Raw genomic sequence first — 21,703 nt, 5'->3', positions numbered from 1 at the left:
GCCCGGCTCAGCCGGTGCCAGCCTCTAATCCCGGCGGCAGGAATTAGAGCTTGGCTGTCCCCACACGAAGCCATGCCCAGCCCCGCCGCTGCAGGTGGTTTGTGCCCAGCCTGTGCCTACCGCTGACGGCCAACGGGGCTCCCGCAGCCCCTCTGGAGAGTGGGAGGCAGGAGGACGAGGGAAATGACAAGTCACAGCTCGCTCCTCCCGGCTGGAGGCTGCTGGCCCCCTCCCCGGGGCCCGTGCGCAGGTGCCAGCGTGCCCACGGACCCCAGGGCACTGCGGGACGGGCGAGGGGCCCCGGCCCTGCCCACGCACAGGAGGGTGCAGGGAATGGGAGGCAAATGGAAAGGAAAGGAAAGGAGCGAGGGGAAGAGAAGCCAGAGGGTGGGAAGGGGTGGGAAGAGATGGGAGGTGCTGACCTGGCCCTGGAGCCCCCCTGATCTCTGCTCCTGGCACAGACCCCTGCACACGGGTCACCAAACCTGCCTGGCACTGCACAGAGCCCCCAGAGGATCTCCTAAGGCAGCACCATCACCATCGGCCTGGAGTGAGCCAGAGAGGGGCAAGACAAGGGAAAACCTCCTCAACAGAGCTGGAGACATCCAGGCAGAACTGCGGAGATGTTCAGGAATCCCAGGCTGGTTTGGGCGAGAAGGAACCAGGAGAACCACCCAGGGCCACCCCTGCCATGGCAGGGACACCTTCCCCTGTGCCAGGCTGCTCCAGCCCCAGTGTCCAGCCTGGCCTGGGGCACTGCCAGGGATCCAGGGGCAGCCCCAGCTGCTATGGGAATTCCATCCCTGCCCCTGCCCACCCTGCCAGGGAACAATTCCTCATTGCCAAGATCCCGTTTAACCCTGCCTTCCTTCAGCTTAAAGCCATTCCCTGTGTGCTGTCCCTGCATGCCCTGGGAATTGTCTCTCTCCAGGTTTCCTGGGGCTCCTGCAGGCCCTGCAAGGCCACCCTGAGCTCAGCCCAAAGCTTCTCCTGTGCAGGTGAACAATGCCAGCTGTGCCAGCCTTTGCTGCCAGCAGAGCTGCTCCAGCCCTCTGCTCATCCTGGAGCCTCCTCTGGGCTCTCTGCAGCAGCTCCAGCTCCTCCCAGGGCTGGGCCCAGGGCTGGGGCAGCTCTGCAGCTGGGGAATCACCTGAGGGGCACAGGGGCACAATCCCAATCCCTCTCCTGCTGCCCACCCTGTGGGATCACCCAGGGCACAGGCATTTCAGGTCCCAGTGCTGGTGGCCAGGGCCTGTGGAGCTTCTCCCAGCAATCCCCAGCTCCTTCTCCCCAGGCCGTGTCTGTGCTGGCGTTGCCCCGAGCCAGGTGCAGCCCTTGCCCCTGGCCCTGCTGAGCTGCAGAGGCTGGCATGGCCCCAGCTCTCCAGCCTGTCCAGGTGCCTCTGGATGCCCCATCCCTGCCCTGCAGCGTGTGCCCACAGCACCAGCTCCGTGTCACTGCCAGGCTGGGGCTGCCCTGGATCCCAGTGTCCCTGCCCTGGATCCCAGTGTCCCTGCCCTGGATCCCTGTTCCTGCTCTGGATCCCTGTCCTGCCCTGGATCCCTGCTCTGGATCCCAGTGTCCCTGCCTTGGATCCCTGCGTCCCTGCCCTGGATCCCAGTGTCCCTGCCTTGGATCCCTGTCCTGGATCCCAGTGTCCCTGCCCTGGATCCCAGTGTCCCTGCCCTGGATCCCTGTCCTGATGGTGTTTCCCACGCTGGTCCCAGTCCTGCCCTCTGAGGCAGGCACTCCTCCCTGCTCTCCACAAATGCTGGCACACGCTGGAGTCCTGGCTGTGCTGGCAGGGGGAGCTGGGGCAGGCCCAGAACATTCTCCTCGTGCTGGGACAAGAGCATTTCTCTATCAGAACCCACGGAATAAAGCCAGGCCCTCGTTCAGCAGCTCCAGGGAATGCACAGAGGAAAAGGGGATCCTGTGGGTGGCTGGCATTCAGCCCTGGATCTACTGGGGCAGCCCAGCTGTGCAGAAACCCCAGCTCTCCTCCTGCCCTGGGCACTGCTGGCATTGTCCTTGTCCTCGCACGGAGCCCAGCCTGGCCGGTGTCCGAGCTGCCAGGAGAACGAACAATCCAACGGTGTGAGATCCCAGGTTATTCTGAGAGGGCAGCTGGAGCCCCTCCAAGGGACACAAGTGCCATCGTCACACGTGTGGAGCCACCAGTGGATACTGCAAAGGTCACCGTCACGGCTGGTGGCCCACGGCTGTCACTGGGGAACAGCAGCAGCCATGGAACAGCGGGGCTGAACTCGGGGTGCTGGAGCTGACTCCCAGAACGTGGACACACCCGCAGCCTGGGCTGGGACACCTCGGGATGCTGCCAGTGCCCGCAGGCAGAATGTCACTGCCATCGCAGCCTCCAGCTCCTTCAAGGAATTCAGGAATCTCCTGCCCTTCCCAAATGTTTCTTCCCATGGCTTACCACACCTGCAAAGGGGGTTCCTGCTGGGAATTCCTGCCTGGACACTCCTCTCCCAGGGAAGATGGCAGAAGCCCTCACCTGCACATGCTGAGCCCTTGCTGAACATCCAGTTCCAGAGGTTTATGTCCTCCACAAATCCCTGAAGTGCCCCTTTCCAGGAGAACAAAGCAGCCTCTGGCTGCAGGGGCTGGCCCCAGCCCAAGGCCGGGAGCGGCCGGCGCTGGGTCCAGCAGAGCTGGACAAGGAGCCAGGCTGTGGGGCAGAACCTTGGCATGGGAACGGTGCTGGGCAGGGCCAGGGCCAGGGCCAGGCAGGATCAGATCCTGGCAGGAATGCAGTGCCCACTCTGGACTCAGGGAGGACGAGGGACAGCCCTGAGGGACCCGTGAGCCCTGGCTGGGGATGGGGGCACAGCAACACCCGCTCCCTTCACAGGCAGTGCCCCAGCTCCACCACAGAATCTTCTTTCCTGGGAAATCCAGCCCATCCCTTCTGCTGCCACAACCCCACAGGGAGAGAGCCGGTCAGGTCGGTGACAGTAATCCTTTCAAACAGCAAGAGGGCAGCAAATACAGGAGAAAACGGATTTCCTTCCGACTGAGGAGACTCCAAGGATGTGTGAAGAGGGCGCTGCTCCCTCTCCTGCAAGCCTGGCAGGTCCCAGTGCAGCAGGGACCAAAGCGGCCCTGCAGCGGGCGCAGAAAATGACGACGGCAGATGGAGAGCCATGCTCTGCTCCAGGAGGATCTTCTGCCCGGAGAGAAGACTGGGAACCCGATCCCAGGACAGCTGGAGGAGGTGGGCAGGGCCTCGGTGACACCACGGCCACTGTGTCACCTCCTGGGACCGCTCTGGCTGCAGCCCAGGGTCCGTGTCCCCGCTCCTGGGGGGGCTGTTCTCTGGGATCCATCTGGAGTGGAGGCACCACATGGGTTCCACCTCCTGGGAGCCCCAGTTCATCCCCTGGGCTCGTCCGGGGGGACTGAAGGAGCTGATGCCCAGGAGCACACAATTCCCAGATATTCCTACTCTGCTCAGGCACCATCTCTCAGCTGCAAGTCAGGAAGGACACAGGGAAGAGCTGGTGACAGCAGCGCCCACTCTGATGTGCCAGGCTCTGGGGACATCCTGGGACACAGGACACACCCACCACAGCAGGGACAATGCAAGGGACACCTGGCACAGGCACAGGGACCTCTGCATTCCTACTGGGGCACCCGCAGGCTGATTCTGGGAGCTGAACTCCAATAGCCAGGAACTGCTGGGATTTTCTTCAGCCCCAAATGAACTTTTTCCTGGTGGTTCCCACAAGAAGTGCACGACAGCAGGGACAGGATTCCTGGGATCACACTGGCTGGGTCAGAGGCAGCAAGAGGAGTGGACACTCCTGAGTCCATGTCAGGACAAGGGGGAGGAAAGAGAATTCCCAGGATACTGCCATCATCCTGGATGAGGCTCAGCAAGTCCTGGCCTATATCCCACTGATGTCCATGAGGATTATGCTCCTGAACTGTTCCAGCACACTTTCAAGAGGAAAAGCTATCCCAGGGCAGGCTGGCCTTGATGGGATCCCAGGAAGGGATCAGGAGTGTTTTTGTGGAGCAGCAGGAGCCCCTGACAGCTCATCCCTCCTGGACAGGGAAATACCTGGGAGCCCGAGCCTTCCTCCATGCCAGCAGTGCTCCCTGCCCTTTTCCATGGATCCAGGCACTCCAGCACCTCCACAGAGAGACCCTGCCTGAGGCAGGATGGATCTGCTTCCTCCTGGCTCTCTCCCGCCCCACCAGGATTCGCCCAAGCCGGGAGGGAGGGAGGGAGGGTGAGGAGATGGGGATGGTGAACAAAAGAAGCAGAGAGCAAAGCATGGAGTAAGGAAAGCCTGGAGTACAGGAAGCCTGGGAGTGGAAGAGGAGCAGGGGAGGAGCAGGAGGAGGATGGAGAACAAACACCTATTTTTCCCCAGCCCTGCAGCCCATGAGGGATTTCTCTGGGTGTTCCCACTGGGGTCCAGCCTGGCACGGCCAGGAGCTGCCCTGGGTGTGCTCCAGCAGCCAGAGAGCCCTGGCTGCCTCATCCCTGTGCCTGCCTCTCGGAGCACCCTCAGCTGCTGGGCTCCGTGCGTGTGGCACCAGGGACCAAGGCTTTTCTTAAGGCAAAGTCCCAAATTTGCTGCGGGGCTGAGCTTGGTGCAGCCCCAACGCACACCCAACAGCAGCCTCCTCCCTTCCACCCTGCCAGAGCTGTGAATTACTCATTTCCCTGCATTCCTGACTCTCTCCCTGCCCCGAGCTTGGGCTGCCGCCTCCCTTCCTGGTTGGAGAAGGGCCTGGGCACGGGCATTTGGTGCTACACTCCCATCTCCATGGGTTTTCTCCCCCTGAGGCAGGCACCGGCAGCAGAAACCCCTGTGCACACACAGCCCCTCCAGCCCCTCTCCCCCGCGGTCCCGCAGCCACTCTGACCTTATTGGCGCCGGATCCTCTGAAGCCAATTGCAAAAGAGAAGCAGAGAGTGAGGAGTTGAGGGAGAGGCTCCCTGCCAGGATAACCCCAGCAGGACTCCGGAGGCAGCGATCCCCAGCCTCGCTGCTGGGGGGCAGCTCCTGGGAGATGTTTCTCCTGCGAGCTCTGCCCAGCCTTGGCTCTGCTGGATGTGCAAGGAGCTCCAGCAGCCCCCAGCGCCAGGCCGGCACACTCCTCCTACCAAGGGAGCCAGGAATCTCTGGGGCTCTGCTCTGCTCCTTGCTGTGACTGCCTGGAAGGCCTTTCTGAGGCTCCCACCGTGCTGCCTGCCTCCCCAGGAGGCTGAGGGGTGTAAGGAAAGGCCTCCATATCAAGGAGGAGCAGCAATCCATCGGCCCGGCAGCGGCGCTCTTAGGGATGCACCAAAGCAGGCTCTGCTAGTGATGCAGCTGGATAAAACAATTATCAGCACCCCACAAAGCCACATCCTTGGGCACCCAACTCTTCATTTCTGCTGCTGGGCTGAGCAGGGATGATGAGGTGGGGGAGCTGCCGGCTGTGGTGCAGCTGGAGCAGATCCCAGGAGGGAGGTTCTGACTCCATCCCTTCTCCTGCATCACCAGCCAGGCTTAGCCACGGGAGCAGGGACAGGACAGTGCTGCTGGCACCCAGTGGTGACCAGCTGGGCTCTGACTTGCTCCCTCCTAACCACCTCTGGCACCGTCCCCTTCCCTGCCTGGGGTCCCCACACTGTGATCCCATTGCCCTCTGCCACTCTCAGGGGGTCTGCAGGGACTCAGGCTTTGTGCTGGGCAGGAATTCACGGATCTCGGTGGAAACAAATCCCATTTAAACAGCTGTTCTGGACACAGGACACGAGCCCCAGGCTGCCAGGATGAGCCCTGCCTCCTGCAGAGTCAGGGAGGCAATGGAAGCAGGGACCAGCAGCATTCCCGGCTTCTCCCAGTCCAACTGGGGCAGCCGCAATTGAGCTCCCACTGGCAGGAGTTAATTAATTACATTGCCTCTCATCATCCCCAGCCAACCATTACTGCATTAACTGAGATGCTGCTCTTTAATTCTCCACTGTGGAGCAGGCGCAGGAACTTCCCCCTCGGCATTCCAGACTCCAGAAGGTGCCTGGGGCTGCTCAGCTTGGAGACACGGGGGGCAGGGAGGGGGTGGAACATCCAAACCAGAGACTGTGAACACAGCCAGGAGAGATCCCAGCACCTGAGGGCAGAGGGACCCACAGGTAAGGGGATAACGGGACAACGTGCTGGGATGGGTGAAGATGTGGTGACTGGGAATGTTTCCCTGCCTGGAGAAATGATGGTGGAAGGACATTTCCCCTCTCCTCTGCCTCACCCAGAGATTCCAGCCTTCTCCCAGCAGTGTGCTCCTCTACTGAGGATCAGCAGACCGGTTCTAATTTCGCCATGGAGAAAGCATGGAAAAGAGATGGAATGAGCTGGCAGGGACAGGATTCCCTGCTCCATCACAGCCTCCCCACCGCCTGCATCCAGTGCTTGGCACACCTGAGGCCACAGGCACACACCCCAGTGCCCCAGGGGGATCCCACAGGGAACAACTGCTTGGGACTGGCTGCACCCCGCGGGACCAGGGTGTGTGGGATGGGATCTCACTTGGGTGAAAGCCACCCCAGGAGCCTGATCCTGTGCTTGGGACACACAGCATGCCTGCCAGGCTGCCAGGGAGCACCAGGCAGGATTCCTGCTCCTCCCTGCCACTGGCACTGTGAACTGGGACAGCTCTGGCATTGAGGGATGGAGGATAAGCAGTCCCTGGGATGAATAAAAATGCCAACTGAAAGGGACCAAGCTAAAGCCAACAGAAGCAGCTCCAACTCCCTCCTCAGACATTCCCTAGCCAAAACGCCCCCATTCCTCATCCCTACCAGACCAGAGCAGTCACTCCTGAACACGTTCCTGAACTGCCACTCTAGCCCCTCTGAAAACCATCCCAGATTTCTCCAGCTGCTACCTCGCGGTCCTCACCCCTCACGTTCCCTTTGCAATTCACTGGTGAGGACCCCCGGGAGGTCCAGGCCTCAAATCAGGTCAGGTCTGGTGAGCAGCTCTGTTACCTCCTCACATCCCCTTGGTCACGGAACACCGAGCACCTGGGAACTCTCATCTGCAGTGAAACAACAGCAGAGCACCTCGGGAAGGTGCCCCCACTGAGCTCGTGGGCATGGGGATGGCCCACGGAATCCTCCTTAGAGGCTCCAGCGGCTCGGGAGAGCAGCGGGAGGAACAAAAGCGGATAAATCACGGAACAAAGGCCCAAAAGAAAAGGGCGGGAGGAACGTGAGAGAAAGAGCACCCAGCAAGCACGAGCTGTGAGGCACGGCAGGCAGGAGGCAGCTAGAAAAGAAACAGCAATATACCCAAAGCTCCCAGTGCGACAGCGAACTCCAGAGGTGACATCAGGAGGGGGCAGGTCGGGGATGGAATCCATCTGGAGGAAATAAGAGGTGGTGTGATGGTAATAGATAGGGTGGACATGGCAAGCAGGAGCAGGTGCGGTGGTGGTGGATGAGGAGCAGGAGGTGGAGGAGGTGGAGGCAGGCGATGGGCTGGAGCCGGGCAGGTCGGAGCTGAAGGACTGTCCGGAGGTGAGGCTGTGCATTCGGCGCAGGGACACTCGGCCCGCCCGCAGCGGGGCCACGGGGCCCGCCTCGGGCTGCCCCGGCACGAGACTCTCTACCAACCTCTGCGATCCGTGGCCGTGCTGCGGCTCCACCAGGCGCTGCCGGACTGTGCTGGGCAAGGCCGGAGCTGCAACGACACACGGGGGACAGTGAGGGCGCGGCCCGGCCCGCGGAGCTCCGCCAGCACAGAGCGAGGGCATGGCCTGGCCCGCGGAGCTCCGATGGGAGAGAGCAGAGCTCCAATGGGAGAGAGCGAGGGCACGGCCCAGCCCGTGGAGCTCCACAGGAGAGAGCGAGGGCACAGCTCAGCCCGTGGAGCTCCACAGGAGAGAGCGAGGGCACGGCTCAGCCCGTGGAGCTCCACAGGAGAGAGCGAGGGCACGGCTCAGTCCGTGGAGCTCCACAGGAGAGAGCGAGGGCACGGCTCAGCCCGTGGAGCTCCACAGGAGAGAGCGAGGGCATGGCTCAGCTCGCGGAGCTCCACAGGAGAGAGCGAGGGCATGGCTCAGTCCGTGGAGCTCCACAGGAGAGAGCGAGGGCATGGCTCAGCTCGCGGAGCTCCACAGGAGAGAGCGAGGGCACGGCTCAGTCCGTGGAGCTCTGCTAGCAGAGAGCAAGGGCCCGGCCTGTGGAGCTCTGCCAGGAGAGTGTGAGAGCACGGCCCAGCCCAGCCGCAGAGCTCCACCAGGACAGAGCAAGGGCCCGGCCTGTGGAGCTCAGCCAGCAGAGAGGGAGGGCATGGCCCGGCCCACGGAGCTCCGCCCGCACTGGCACTGGCCCACTGGCACCATCCCTGTCCCACTGGCACCATCCCACGGCACCATCCCCATCGCGCTCGCGCCACCACAGCAGCATCACCCCACTGACACCATCCCACCATCGCAGTCCCACTGACGCCATCCCAGCAGCACCACGCCATCCCACTGTCCCTGTGCCACCAGCACTGTCCCACCTCGTGCCAGCAGTTAAGGCCTGTTTAATGCAGAAGCAGCTTTAAGCTGGTGCTGAACATGCTGGATTAATGCCCAGCCCACGGAGAACTCCAGCGTTGCTGATGTAGGTGCCTCTGAACACCTTATCTGAGCATCTTGCCTGACGCAGAGAGCGGCTGCGAGATTCATCCCGCCTGGAGCCGCCACCCGGCTCCTGGAGAGCCAGAATGGGGCACTTCCAGGGCCACTCCACCCTCACAGACATCCCATGGCTCCAGTCCTGCTGCCTGGGTGGGAGCTGCACAGCCCAAAGCAGGAGCCCCAGGTGAGCAGGTCAGTGTTGGCAGCTGAAGCTCTGCTCGGTTCACTGTGCAGGGGCAGCACCAGAGCAGAGCCCTGGCAGCATGGAATCATACAGGGATTGGGTTGGGAGGGCCCTAAAGATCATCTCTTCCCACCCCTGCCATGGCAGGGACACCTTCCCCTGTGCCAGGCTGCCCCAGCCCCAGTGTCCAGCCTGGCCTGGGGCACTGCCAGGGATCCAGGGGCAGTTCCCTGGTTGGTTGAAAATATCGGGGTTGAGGATATTGGGCAGGAATTGTTCCCTGGCAGGGTGGGCAGCCCTGGCACAGGGTGCCCAGAGCAGCTGGGGCTGCCCCTGGATCCTGGCAGTGCCCCAGGCCAGGCTGGACACTGGGGCTGGAGCAGCCTGGCACAGGGGAAGGTGTCCCTGCCATGGCAGGGGTGGGGTGGGATGAGCTTTAGGGTCACTCCCAAGCCAGACTTTCTGGGATTCATGCCTCCATGCCTGAACTGGTGACACTGGCCCAAGAGTGGCCAGCACCTGCTCCCAGCCTGTTCCAGGACCACTGTGACTGATCAGAGACCCTCAACCTGAGAAATATTCTCCTCTGGTTGCCAGTTCCCCCTGGTTTGGGGAGCCACATGGGAATGTCCTTTGGAGCCCCAACACCAGCTCCTGAACTGCCTCCAAAGCTCCTGGGGATCTCTCCAGCCCTGTGCTCACACCTGGCTGGAACTGGAGCCCAGCAAGCCCTGAGCAGCTGCCTGTGCCCCACACCCGCCCCCAGGGTCACCCCCAGAGCCAGGGGAGACCCCTTCAGCTGCCTGGAGCCTTGGGAATGCTCCCCTGCATCGTGGCAAGCGGGCTCCCAGGGCTGCAGCCCCATCCCCAGCTGGCTTTATTCCATCCCCAGCTGGCTTCATTCCGTCCCCTGGCTGCCATTCCACACAAGATGACCCTCCTTTGGCAGGAGATAAGGTGTTCAGGATCGCTCAGGATTTCTTATGTGCATAAGAAATTAATGTACAAATGGGTTAAAAAGATGCAGAGACAGGAAAGCTCAGAAGTGGAGGAGGAGGAGAGCTCCTTTGGGAATGGAAGAACCAGCAATCCCTGCTCTGGAAAATCCCAGCTGGACACACAGGGCTCCTCTGGCAGAACGACTCAGGACTGAGAGATCCACAGGGACATATTTCCAGTGGAAGAAGGAATAAGAAGGAATAATTCTGGCAACTTGGCTGCTTCCACAGCCCCAAGGTGAACCCCACTCTTTCCCACTGCTCCTTGCTCCCTACAGTGCCCATCCATGAACTTGGAATTTTACACCATCTATTCTATTGCAAGATTTTTTTATTCAGCTCCAGAGCTGCAATTCCAATTTGGGACTCTCGTTGTGGAGAGTTCACAGGGATCTGACTGCAGAGTAACTCACTGGGGTGATGGGTTTCTGCTACAGGTTTGGTTTTTTTTTTTCCCTTGGGATTTCCCTAAGGATTCCCCATTTTTTCCTGCTGTTCCACCCCTCCTTTCCCAACTCAGTGCTTCCCACCTTCGTGCTCTCCTTGTCCAAGACTTACCCTGCAATGAGCTCTGGAGCAGGCTGGGACCTGGCTTCCCAGACCCACCCCTTCCCCCCAGACACACATTTTACCAACATTCCCCAAACTCCCTGCCCAGCACCCCAAGGAAAAGCCCTCCCTGCTCGAGGCTGGCACATCCACCTGCTCTGTCTCTCTGAAGGGCAGGCTTCCAAAGGAGGCCAAGGCCAGGAGGCTGTGTGCCATGCCCAGGGCACTGGGGCTCCAGGGACAGGTTTCCCTAAGAGTGCTCCGTTTATTTTTAGGGATTCTGAGGGATCACGTCACCAGCAGCACCTGCAGGGAGGGCGGGGGCTGCATGGAATGAGGTGGGACGGGACAGGGAATGCTGCCACCTCCTCCTGGCCTCACCGGGTCCTTTATCTCCACCTCAGGGGTAAAACGGAGTGAGTCCAACCCCCAGATTCCCTAAGTGCACCCAGGAGCAGGTGGGAGCTGCAGCTGAGATTCTTCTTCATCCCACCGGACTCTTCCCGGGGTTAGTGCAGTGGCCATGGCTCAGTGAGGACAGATACATTCATTAGTTCCCGTGCCAGAAAAGATGGAAAATTGGTGGATGTATATTTTAGTCCAGAAAAAGGCCAGAGGGCAGAATAAAAAAATGAAAATAAAATTGAAGAGAACCAAACCAGGGTATTTCCAGAGGGACTGATCCTCCGAGGACAGCGAGGAGCGGTCGCTGAACCTGCGCCCGAAAAGCCAGGCTGCATCTGGGGGGGCAGCCAGGAGGGAACAGGAAAGAGAGAGATGGGATTTACTGGGAGAAGCACCACGGGTCCTCAGCAACACACCTGGGCAGGAGAAACTCAGCACTGCTCCCCCGAGGCAGGGTTTGTACACAAAGGAAGGAAATCCTACAGGGAAAGGCTCCCTTGCTTTGGGAACTGGAGTGCCCAGCGCTTGCTACAGGTGTGTCACCTGCAGGGAGGAGGGGGCAGGCAGGTGAGCAGCTGGGCACACAGGTGGGCAGGAGGGTGGGCAGGCTCTCTGCCCAGCCCTGGGATGATGGAACTGCAAGTGCTCCCTGGAAATGTCTCACTCGAGGTGTCTCAAGTGCCGAGAAGCTGAGGCTGAAGTCGGGGCTGGAGGTTCACACCTGGGCAGCTCAGGTCCTCAGGTGTCACCTGGGACCGTGCAAGCATCCCTGCCATCAGTGCCCAGCTGGGGCTGGGCAGGGCTGGATCAGAGATGTCCAGCTGGATGCTGACGGTGACTGGCAATGACAAGGAGCAGGATGCCTCCATTCCCTGAAGCTTTAATGTCCCCAAGCACAGCTGACCCCACAAACTGTGGCTCCAGCCCCCGTGTCTGCAGAGCCCTGGGAGCACACAGGTACCCCCCTTCCTCCTGCCCTACCCAAAGCCTCCAGGCCCTGCCCTGAGCCCCCCTCAGCACCTGCCCCAGACCTCCCCCGGGCTGAGGGGACGTGGGCCTGGCACACAGGCTGCTGCAGTGCCCACCCTGAGAGCCTTCTGCTGCTCCCTCCTGCTCCCCCAGACAGCCCTGGCTTGGATTGAATTGTCCAGAGTGGCCCAGAGCAGCTGGGGCTGCCCCTGGATCCCTGGCAGTGCCCCAGGCCAGGCTGGACACTGGGGCTGGAGCAGCCTGGCACAGGGGAAGGTGTCCCTGCCATGGCAGGGGGGGCCCTGGGTGGGATTTAAGGTCCTTCCAAGCCAATCCACTCTGTGATTCCATGATTCCATGAAAGTGCCCTGCCAGGTGCTGCTCCTGTGCCCCGAGGCCCTGTCCCTGCTCTACCCAAGGGGAAGCTATTTGGAAAATGCCCTTTGGGGAGGAGCAAGGCAGGGCCTGGACCAGCTGCAGGCAGGAACAGCAGCCAGGGCTGGCTCCCGGCTGCTGCAGAGAAGGTGACAGTGCCACCCAGCCCTGTGACACTAATTCCAGCAGCTGGGGGGTCACAGGCACAGGGTGATCCACGCTCAGCCCTCCCTCCGTGGGGTCTGGGCTTGGCAGAGCAGGGACAGCCACCCTGGGAGTGATGCTCTCTGTCACCAACAGAGGGACAGGAGGTGGCCCTGGCTGAGCCCAAGCCCTGCTCAGCTGGGAGCTGGGGCAGCCTGCAGGGAGTGTTTAACAGGTCCCGTGCTGCTCCCACCCGGAATGCTGCAGGAGGCAGGTCCAGCTGTGCCTCAGGACAGGGCACCTTGAGTCCTTTAAACCCCAAAAAGGTGCTCAGGCCAAGGGGACTTTGGGATAATCCCTTTTCCTGTCCCACTGCCATGGCTACCCATGCCTTTGGTTGGGTTTTTGGTAAATGCTTAAATCACTGCGTTGCCCAGAACAGCACAGATAGAATGAAATGATGATAATTAATTCCTAAATTAGCACTCATGCTGGAATTACCAGGCTCCCAACAACCCCAGCAGTGGGGCCTGGCCTGTTAGGGATGCTCCTGACCCTGATGGACCAGCTGTGGCCTTTGGGCTTGGGAACCCCAACTCGGATCAATGAACCCCTCCTGATACAGGTGCACTACGGATCCAGCCTGCTCTGTGCCACAGCCCCCAAGCCCAGCACACACAGCCCCGTTCCCAGGGAGCCGCCAGAGCCCCGTTCCCAGGGAGCTTCCCCATTGCCCCATTCCCAAGGAGCTTCCCCATTCCCAGGGAGCTTCCCCATTGCCCCATTCCCAGGGAGCTTCCCCATTCCCAGGGAGCTCCCCCACTGCCCCATTCCCAGGGAGCTTCCCCATTGCCCCATTCCCAGGGAGCTTCCCCATTGCCCCATTCCCAGGGAGCTTCCCCATTCTCAGGGAGCTCTCCCATTCCCAGGGAACTCCTAGAGCCCCCATTCCCAGGGAGCTTGCCCATTCCCAGGGAGCTTCCCCATTGCCCCATTTCCAAGGAGATCCTTCATTCCCAGGGAGCTCCCCATTCCCAGGAAGCCCCCAGAGCCCCCACTTCCCCAGGGAACTTCCAGAGCCCCGTTCCCAGGGATCCCCCACTGCCCCGTTCCCAGGGATCCCCCCGCTCCCAGGGCCGCCTACATTGTATGGACATGGGTGACACCAGCTCCTCGTCCAGGTCATCCACGTCGTCGGTGATGATGAAGTGGGAGGGGTTGGGCCGGGGCGTGCCCATCCAGGCGGGGTCGATGTTGAGGGCCGAGGCCAGCGAGTGCAGGCCGGGGTTGGTGACGATCTGGAAGCCGCAGAGCAGCTCGATCTGCTGCCAGCGGTGCAGCCGCTCGCGCAGCGCCGCCGTCACCTCGCTCAGCGCCTGCCTGGGGACAGCACGGGGACACGGGCACATGCGGGCGGCGCCGACACCGCCGCCCACACACCCGCCACGCAGCAGCACGGCTGCAGGGGACCTGCTGCCATCAGCACACGGACACGGAGATTTTTTAAAAATATAATAATTTTATATATATATATGTATATGTGTATGTGTGTATATATATATGTGTGTGTGTGTGTGTATATAAATATATATATATTATAGATTTATATATTTATTATATATGTATATAAATATATATTATAGATTTATATATTTATTATATAAATATATATATTTATATAATATATATTTATATATTTATTTATATATTTATTTATATGAATTATCTTTACATAGATAAATAAATAATTAGATACTACATATTTATTTGTTAATATCATTATATATTTTACATATTAGCTATATATTAATTATATATTACCTATTATTTTAATTAGTTAATTAATTACATAATTTTAAATATTATAATTTTTAATATATGTATATATGTGTGCATATATAAATATAAAAATATATATTATAGATTTATATATTTATCATATAAATATATATTTATATAATATATATTTTTATATTTATTTATTTATATATTTATTTATATAAATTATCTTTATATAGATAAATAAATATATAATTAGACACTACATATATATTTGTTAATATCATTATATATTTTACATATTATCTATATATTAATCATATATTAACTATTATTTTAATTAGTTAATTAACTACATAATTATTTAATTAATTAAATTATCTAATTAACTGTAATTAATTATATATTAATTTGTATATTAATTATGCATTATTTCTATAGCTATATATAAATATATAAGTATATTTTTTTATTTATACATATTTATGTATGTATATATATAATGTATATGTATATGTATATGTATATATATATATTTTATGTATATGTATGCATATATATGTATATATACTATATATAAAATATATATAGTATATATAATATACATAACAAATATTATATATACTATATACAATATATAAAACATATATTATATATTTAAATATATAATTATAAATAAATATATAATTATAAATAAATATATAATTTAAATATATAAAAATATAATTATATAGGTAACTTTATTATATAAATATGTCTAATCACTCAGAATCTATTCACGAAAACATCTCAGCCAAAGTGTTTATAATAAATTAGTTAAATTGAAGCTGATAATAAAACTTAGTTAAATAGTTGATTTAATTAATAAAATTTAACATCGCAAGTAAAAAAACTTTAAAATGTGAATTTATATATTTTGGTCATCGTAATAGTTGTCCTATTGTACAACTATTGTTGTTGTATTAAAAATGAAAGTTGATAATATATCTTAGTTAAATAATTGATTTAATCAACAAAATTTAGCATCGTAACTAAAAAAAAGCTTTTAAAAACAAATTTATACATTTTGGTCATCATAATAGTTGTACTATTGCACAACTAGTAGTACAACTATGATATTGTACAACTATTGTTGTATTAAAAATTAAAGTTGATAATAAACCTTAGTTAAATGGTTGATTTAATAGATATAATTTAACATCATAAGTAAAAGAAACTTTAAAAGTGAACATTTTAGTCAACGTAATAGTTGCACTATTGCACAACTATAACAGCTGTACTATTGTACAACTATTGTTCTCGTATTAAAAATTAAAGTTGATAAAACTCAGTGGAACAGTTGATTTAATAAACAAAATTTGACATCATAAACAAAAAAACCCTTTAAAAATGAATTTATACATTTTAGTCATCATAACAGTTGTACTATCGTACCACTATTGTACAGCTGTTCTCGTTGTGCTGCTGGTTGCACTGTAGCTGTGCTGCTAATCACAGCACCTTGTTTACTCCAGAACATTCAGCAAATAACTAAACTATTAACAGAGCCTACATAGTGAAAGAGCAGGAGGATGTGAGGGTCAGTGGGGTCAGCTGCGCATCCTGACACTGGAGACACTTTTCATTGCAACTCCAGGAACTCAGCAATTAACAGATGCAGTATCCAGGGATAACAACGAGGGGAATGGCTGCCAGTGCCACGGGGCAGGGCTGGATGGGAGCTTGGGAACCGGGAATTGTTCCCTGGCAGGGTGGGCAGGGGCTGGGATGGAATTCCATCCCTGGATCCCTGGCAGTGCCCAAGGCCAGGCTGGACACTGGGGCTGGAGCAGCCTGGCACAGGGGAAGGTGTCCCTGCCACGGCAGGGGTGGCACTGGGTGGGATTTGGGGTCCCTCCCAGCTCAAGCCATTCCATGAGAATCCCTCAGGCATCCTGCAGCCTCCTGGAACCTCATTTAGGCAGGACTTTTAATTGCCCCCTGTCCCTGTGATCCCGTTTCTCACAGGTAAAATCAGAAGGGTATTGAAGAAGAGGAGCACGTCCAAGCCCAGGGGACTGAGGACAAGGGAAGTTCAGCCAAACGAGCCCCAAAGCCCCTGCAGAGCTGAGGACACTCCTGCCTGGCACAGGGAGGGATGAAGAGGGAGGTGCTGAGCAGACACTCACTTTGCAGTTAAGATTTTATGATCCACATCATCCAGAGAGGAGCTGTGCGCAACGTGGAATGTCCCAAAAAGGGTGTTTCGCTTCTTTTTGATCTTTTCAGCCTGGAATATCAACAGAGAACGGTCACGGCGAGAAGACAACCTGAAGTTCCCTCCAAGCCAGGGACATCCTGGATGGGCTGAGGCAGGAGCAGCCCCTGCAGCTGCCTGCACATGGGGGAATGGTGGTGGTACTGAGGAATGCTCTCCCTGACACTGGGTGAGGAATTCCCCAGCAGCAAGCAGCAGGTTGGGGATTTCATGCTCCCAGTTTCCCAAAAATCAGAGGGAAGGCTGAACTTTGAGGGCAGAGCTGGAGTCCCCATCCCTGGAGGGATCTCACAGCCCTGTGGATGCGGCAGCTGGGGACATGGGGCAGGGGCTGCCTTGGCACTGCTTGGGGAATAGGTGGACTTGAAGGGCTCCGAGGGTTTCTCAACCCAAACCATTCCATGATTCCATGAGCCAGGTACCTCGCTCAGGGAAGGGCTCTGGCACATTGGCTGGTCTCTCCTGTGAATACCCACCAAACACACCCCAGGGTGTGGGCTGAGGAGGATTTCTGGTTTGAGGTTGTTTGTGCCATTGTATCAAACATTAAAGCCTCCTCCCACAGCTCCTCCACTCCCAGCTCCAGTGCAGGAACCCGGCACTCAGGAGAGCCAAGGACGTGGGTGCAAGAACTGACACAGCCAAGGGAAAACTGTTGGAATGTTCAAATGTTCCCAATCAAAGCAGATTAAGGCAGACAGCTTTCCCTGCTGCCAGCTCTGCTCCATATGGCCATGGGGACGAGGACGAGTCACAACAGCTCCCTGGGCTCATCCCTCAGGGCTGGCACACGAAACCCCAGCTTGGGAATGCAGGGATGATTCAGGACCTTGGGATTCCACTGCCTGTGCACGCTCATCACCTGGAGCAGGGATGATGCTGAGAGGGGCTAAGCCTTCTGCTCACCCAGCACCCAGGGCAGCAATCCCTGCCCCAGATCCCCAGGGCTCCAGCAGCACCCAGGGTGGGACCTGCCCACCCTGAGAGCCCACGGCTCAGGAGCACCATCCTCATCCTCAGCCCGTGCTCACACCTCTCTTGTGCTGCACTTTTACAAGATACAAACTTAGGGCATGAAGAGAGAAACTGCCCTTGAGCTGAGGGAGGGCAGGGCTGGATGGGATCTTGGCAATGAGGAATTGTTCCTGGCAGGGTGGGCAGGCCCTGGGATGGAATTCCCAGAGCAGCTGGGGCTGCCCCTGGATCCCTGGCAGTGCCCAAGGCCAGGCTGGACACTGGGGCTGGAGCAGCCTGGGATAAAATCAAAGGTGTCCCTGCCCATGGAATGAGATGAACTTCGAAGTCCTTCCCAACCCAAGCCACTCTGGGATTCCAGGATGCCACCAAACCAAGCAGGTGCAGAGACACCAGCTCTGCAGGCTGCACCCCCAGACCTCCCCAGGGACCCAGCTCTCACCCCTTCCTTGGCCACCAGCAGCTGCTTCTCTGCGTTCTGCTTCTTGATGTTGTAGTACTGCACCTCCACCTCGTGGGTCAGCTGCAGCCACTTCTGCAGGGCCTCGGGGGCAGCCCAGCTGCAGTGGGACTCCAGCTCCTTCTCCGCGTTCTTCAGCGCCATCCGCACCTGGGGAGAGGCGCCCGGGACACCGTGGAGCAGCCACGGGGACACAGCCCTGCCACAGCTCATCCCCCTCTGCTGCCAACCCCTTCCCAGGCAGCTGCAGCAGTCCTGGCAGCAGGAAACTCCTCTGGAGGAGTGGTGGCATCCTGAGGGCTGCAGGAGAGGAGCCACCCGCACGGCAGGGCTGCTGCTCCGAGCACCAGAACCTCCCACGGACCATTGCTGCCACCCTACAGCTCCTTGAGCTCCTTCCCCAGAAATTCCCAGCCAGCACCGTGTGCTCTGAGCACCAGAACCTCCCACGGACCACTGCTGCCACCCCAGAGCTGAGCTCCTTGCCCAGAAATTCCCAGCCAGCACTGTGCTCTGAGCACCAGAACCTCCCACGGACCACTGCTGCCACCCCAGAGCTGAGCTCCTTGCCCACAAGTTCCCAGCCAGCACCATGCTGAGCTCCCTCTTGACCCCTCCACGTCACCAGGAGCCCCAGGAAAACCCTCTGGAGCCCACGGCCCGGCGCACGAGGCGGTTCAAAGGGAATTAGGCTCGCAGAGAGGGTGCTCTGGGGTTTCTGCAGAGCTTGCTGCCTGTCTGTAAATCCCCCAGATCCCCCTGCGGAGGCAGAACCCCTGACAGGCAATCCCTGTCTCACCACAGCTCCGAGCCAAGCCCAGGGAGCTCGTCAGGAGACAACTTCCACACTGCAGAAAGTGAGAAAAATATTTAGACACAAAACATGTGCTGCTGGTCAGGAAAAGAAACAGCCTGGCTGGATCAGCCACTCCTGGGGTGTCTCCTTCCACCCCAGCCCAGGCTCCTGCACACCCTGACACCCCACAGAGATGAGGATTAGAAGGCACTGGCTGAGAAGCCAGTCGGGGACACTGCAGCCTCGCAGGAAAGCCTTTCGGGGTGCACACCCCCAAGAATGAATCTGCTGCAGTGCCCACCCTGTGGAGAGGCTCTGACAGCCCTGGAGCCTGGCTAGCCCTGCAGGAAGGGAAGGTGTGCCAGCCTGGAGCAGCGGCAGGAAGCACCCCAACCCCAGGACACACTGCAGGCACGGGGCACGGTGCCACCACAGCACGCTGGGGCTCGGGGGGGCCGTGGCTCCACTCTGCACAACAGCTTTGCCTCCCACCCACAGCAGCTGCCCTGCTCCTGCAGCTCCCGGCCCACGGGCACGGCCCGTGCCTGGCGGCGGTGGGCGGGTGCAGAGCCGCGATTCCGTGCAGGATTGCTCACGCTTGGAGCTTTTCCCTGGAGCTTTTCCCTGGATGTGCTCTTCTTCAACTCGGGCACGCCTCGCCCTGCCCAGCCCGGGGGGGTTCAGGCAGCCAAGAGCCCCGGGGTACAGGCAGATCTCTGAAATTCTGTGTTTTACCCAGAAGGACCATGCATCCAGGAGCAGCCCCCAGGCACCGCACGCACCAGGTCAAACACTTGCACCACTTGTGTGTGATTGAGGGTTGTTCAGGATCAAACTGCCTAAATCAGCCCCAGAGTGCCAAATTCAGTCCCAGAGCCCTGGTTTTCCCTGGCTTTTCCCATCAGACACCAGCAGCACCAGCCAGGTGCTGGTCCCACCTCAGCAGAACTCTGACCATCACCCACAGGCATCTGGGATTTGGGAATATGGAAAAACATGGGTAGGAAGTCTGTTGGTTGGGGTAGAGGAGTGCTCACAACACTCACAGGAACAATGTTTTTAGGAGGTGGTGGGACAGGGAAGTGCTGTGGAACAGGCAAGGACCAGTGGCTAAAATGAGTGTCCACAACCCAAACTCTGGTGGTTCTGCAGGGAATCCGTGCAAACAGGAGTTATTTTGTGTGTTTTCATTCTCCTGGGAAGACCTTTAGGACCCCATTAGGATCACTAAGAGCAACAATTTATAAGGGAATTTATACAAAAGTTACGCTCTGCCCTGGTGAGACCCCACCTGCAGTGCCTCCAGCCCTGGGGCCCAAGAGCAGGAGGGTGTGGAGCTCCAGGAGCCCGTCCAGAGCAGCCCCGGAGCTGCCCCAGGGCTGGAGCCCCTCTGCAGCCAGGCTGGGAGAGCTGGGGGTGCTCACCTGGGGAGGAGAAGCTCCAGGGAGAGCTCAGAGCCCCTGGCAGGGCCTGAAGGGGCTCCAGGAGAGCTGCAGAGGGGACTGGGGACAAGGAGGGACAGGAGCCAGGGAATGGCTGCCAGTGCCAGAGGGCAGGGCTGGATGGGATATTGGCAATGAGGAATTGTTCCCTGGCAGGGTGGGCAGGGGCTGGGATGGAATTCCATCCCTGGATCCCTGGCAGTGCCCAAGGCCAGGCTGGACACTGGGGCTGGAGCAGCCTGGCACAGGGGAAGGTGTCCCTGCCATGGCAGGGGTGGGGTGGGATGAGGTTTAAGGTCTCTCCAGCCCAAACCAGCCTGGGATTCTGTTCCACAACTCTCTCAGTGTTCTCTGGGTCCATGACTGGGGTCTGTGGAGGGTGACCCAGTGAGGAGGCAGGGATGGATGAAGATCCTGGGAACAGGACACTTCTCCATCCCGCACAGCCAGCTCCAGCAGGACCATCCAAACCCTGCAGCGTGGCTTGGGTGACCAGAAGCCTGGTGCAGAGGAGGTCTAGGTTAATGCTCCCTGGGAGCAGGGACTCTGCTGAGCTGGAGGAGCTGTGGGGTCACAGGGGGTGACAGGTTAATGTCACGAGTGTCCTGGAGCGGCGGGGGCGGTGCTGGGGTTACGGTCACACGGTGCTGTGGGACACTGCAGTACTCACCTCCCGACGGCCTGGGCACCCGCACAGCTCACATCAGCTCCTGGGCTCCTTGATGGGAACGCAGGGCAAGGGCAGGGTGAGAGCTGGGCAGCTCCAGAGCCGGCAGCCAGCCGGGGCCCAGGGCACCCAGCCCCACTGGTGCCCAAAGCACACTGCCCCCGTGTCTGTCCGTGCCAGCAGGGACACCCCAGGCCCCGTGGAGAGGCTGGCTGGCCACAGGAGGATGGGTAGGAGCACTCCTGAGGGGCTCGGGGCTGCTGCACTCCCAGGCAGGAAGGGAATTTGCTGTTTGTCCCCCTGCACTGCCCCGGGGCTCCCAGGACACCTGGTCCTGCCTTGCCTGGGGAAGCCCTGGATTCCTGCCTTGGTTTCCTCCCCATCCTCCAGGGTGGCAAAAAAGACTGGACGCAGCTGGGAGGACACATGGCCTTGGAACATCCAAGGAACCTGCCTGGCTCGTGCAGCTCTGGATCCAGTCTCATTGAAACTGATCTGTCACTTGCAGCCAGGTGAGAATTGTCCCTCAGGTGAGACAGGAAGCAGCTACTGGGATTGTGGGTTTGGACTTCCTTGTAGGTTTGGGGAGGTTAAGGTTGGATACAGGGAAAGTTTCCTAATGGAAAGGGTTCTCCAGCCCTGGCACAGGCTGCCCAGGGCAGTGCTGGAGTCACACCCATGGAGGGATTGAACAGCATGTGGCAACTGGGGACATGGTCAGTGGTGGCCTTGGCCGTGCTGGGCTGGACTGGATGGTCTCAGAGGGCTGTTCCAACCCTTACACACCCTCTGATCCACAAGAAAAAATGGAAAGCATAACTGACCTCATTCTAAATCCGTCCTAAAACCATGAACACAAATAAAGAGAGCCTGCATGGCCTGGGCTGAGCTCAGGGTGGCCTTGCAGGGCCTGGAGGAGCCCCAGGAAACCTGGAGAGAGACAATTTCCAGGGCATGGGGGACAGGACAGAGGGAATGGCTTAAAGCTGAAGGAAGGCAGTGTTAAACGGGATTTTGGCAATGAGGAATTGTTCCCTGGTAGGGTGGGCATGGA

The 21,703-nt window shown here is 57.1% G+C and overlaps 1 protein-coding gene across 10 annotated transcripts in view; it reads right to left on the bottom strand.

Moving 5' to 3' along the window:
* The window catches only part of STIM1 (stromal interaction molecule 1), a 70,985-nt gene that overhangs the window by 3,158 nt on the left and 46,124 nt on the right, over positions 1-21,703 (bottom strand). For 3 of the 10 annotated variants that reach the window (XM_038130295.1, XM_038130285.1, XM_038130267.1), the window contains 4 exons: positions 17,727-17,894; positions 16,221-16,321; positions 13,418-13,653; positions 7,313-7,703 (listed from right to left, as the gene is read on the bottom strand). In XM_038130295.1, the coding sequence (XP_037986223.1) occupies positions 7,313-7,703; positions 13,418-13,653; positions 16,221-16,321; positions 17,727-17,894 (896 nt within the window). Of the gene's footprint in view, positions 1-4,902; positions 4,922-7,312; positions 7,704-11,039; positions 11,121-13,417; positions 13,654-16,220; positions 16,322-17,726; positions 17,895-21,703 lie in introns of all 10 variants that reach the window. The other 7 variants (XM_038130240.1, XM_038130246.1, XM_038130304.1 and 4 more) reach the window with 7 other exon arrangements.

This window comes from Motacilla alba, chromosome 1 (assembly GCF_015832195.1).
Source record: "Motacilla alba alba isolate MOTALB_02 chromosome 1, Motacilla_alba_V1.0_pri, whole genome shotgun sequence".
NCBI classification, from domain to species: Eukaryota; Metazoa; Chordata; class Aves; order Passeriformes; family Motacillidae; genus Motacilla; species Motacilla alba.
This window is presented reverse-complemented; position numbering and strand designations above follow the sequence as displayed.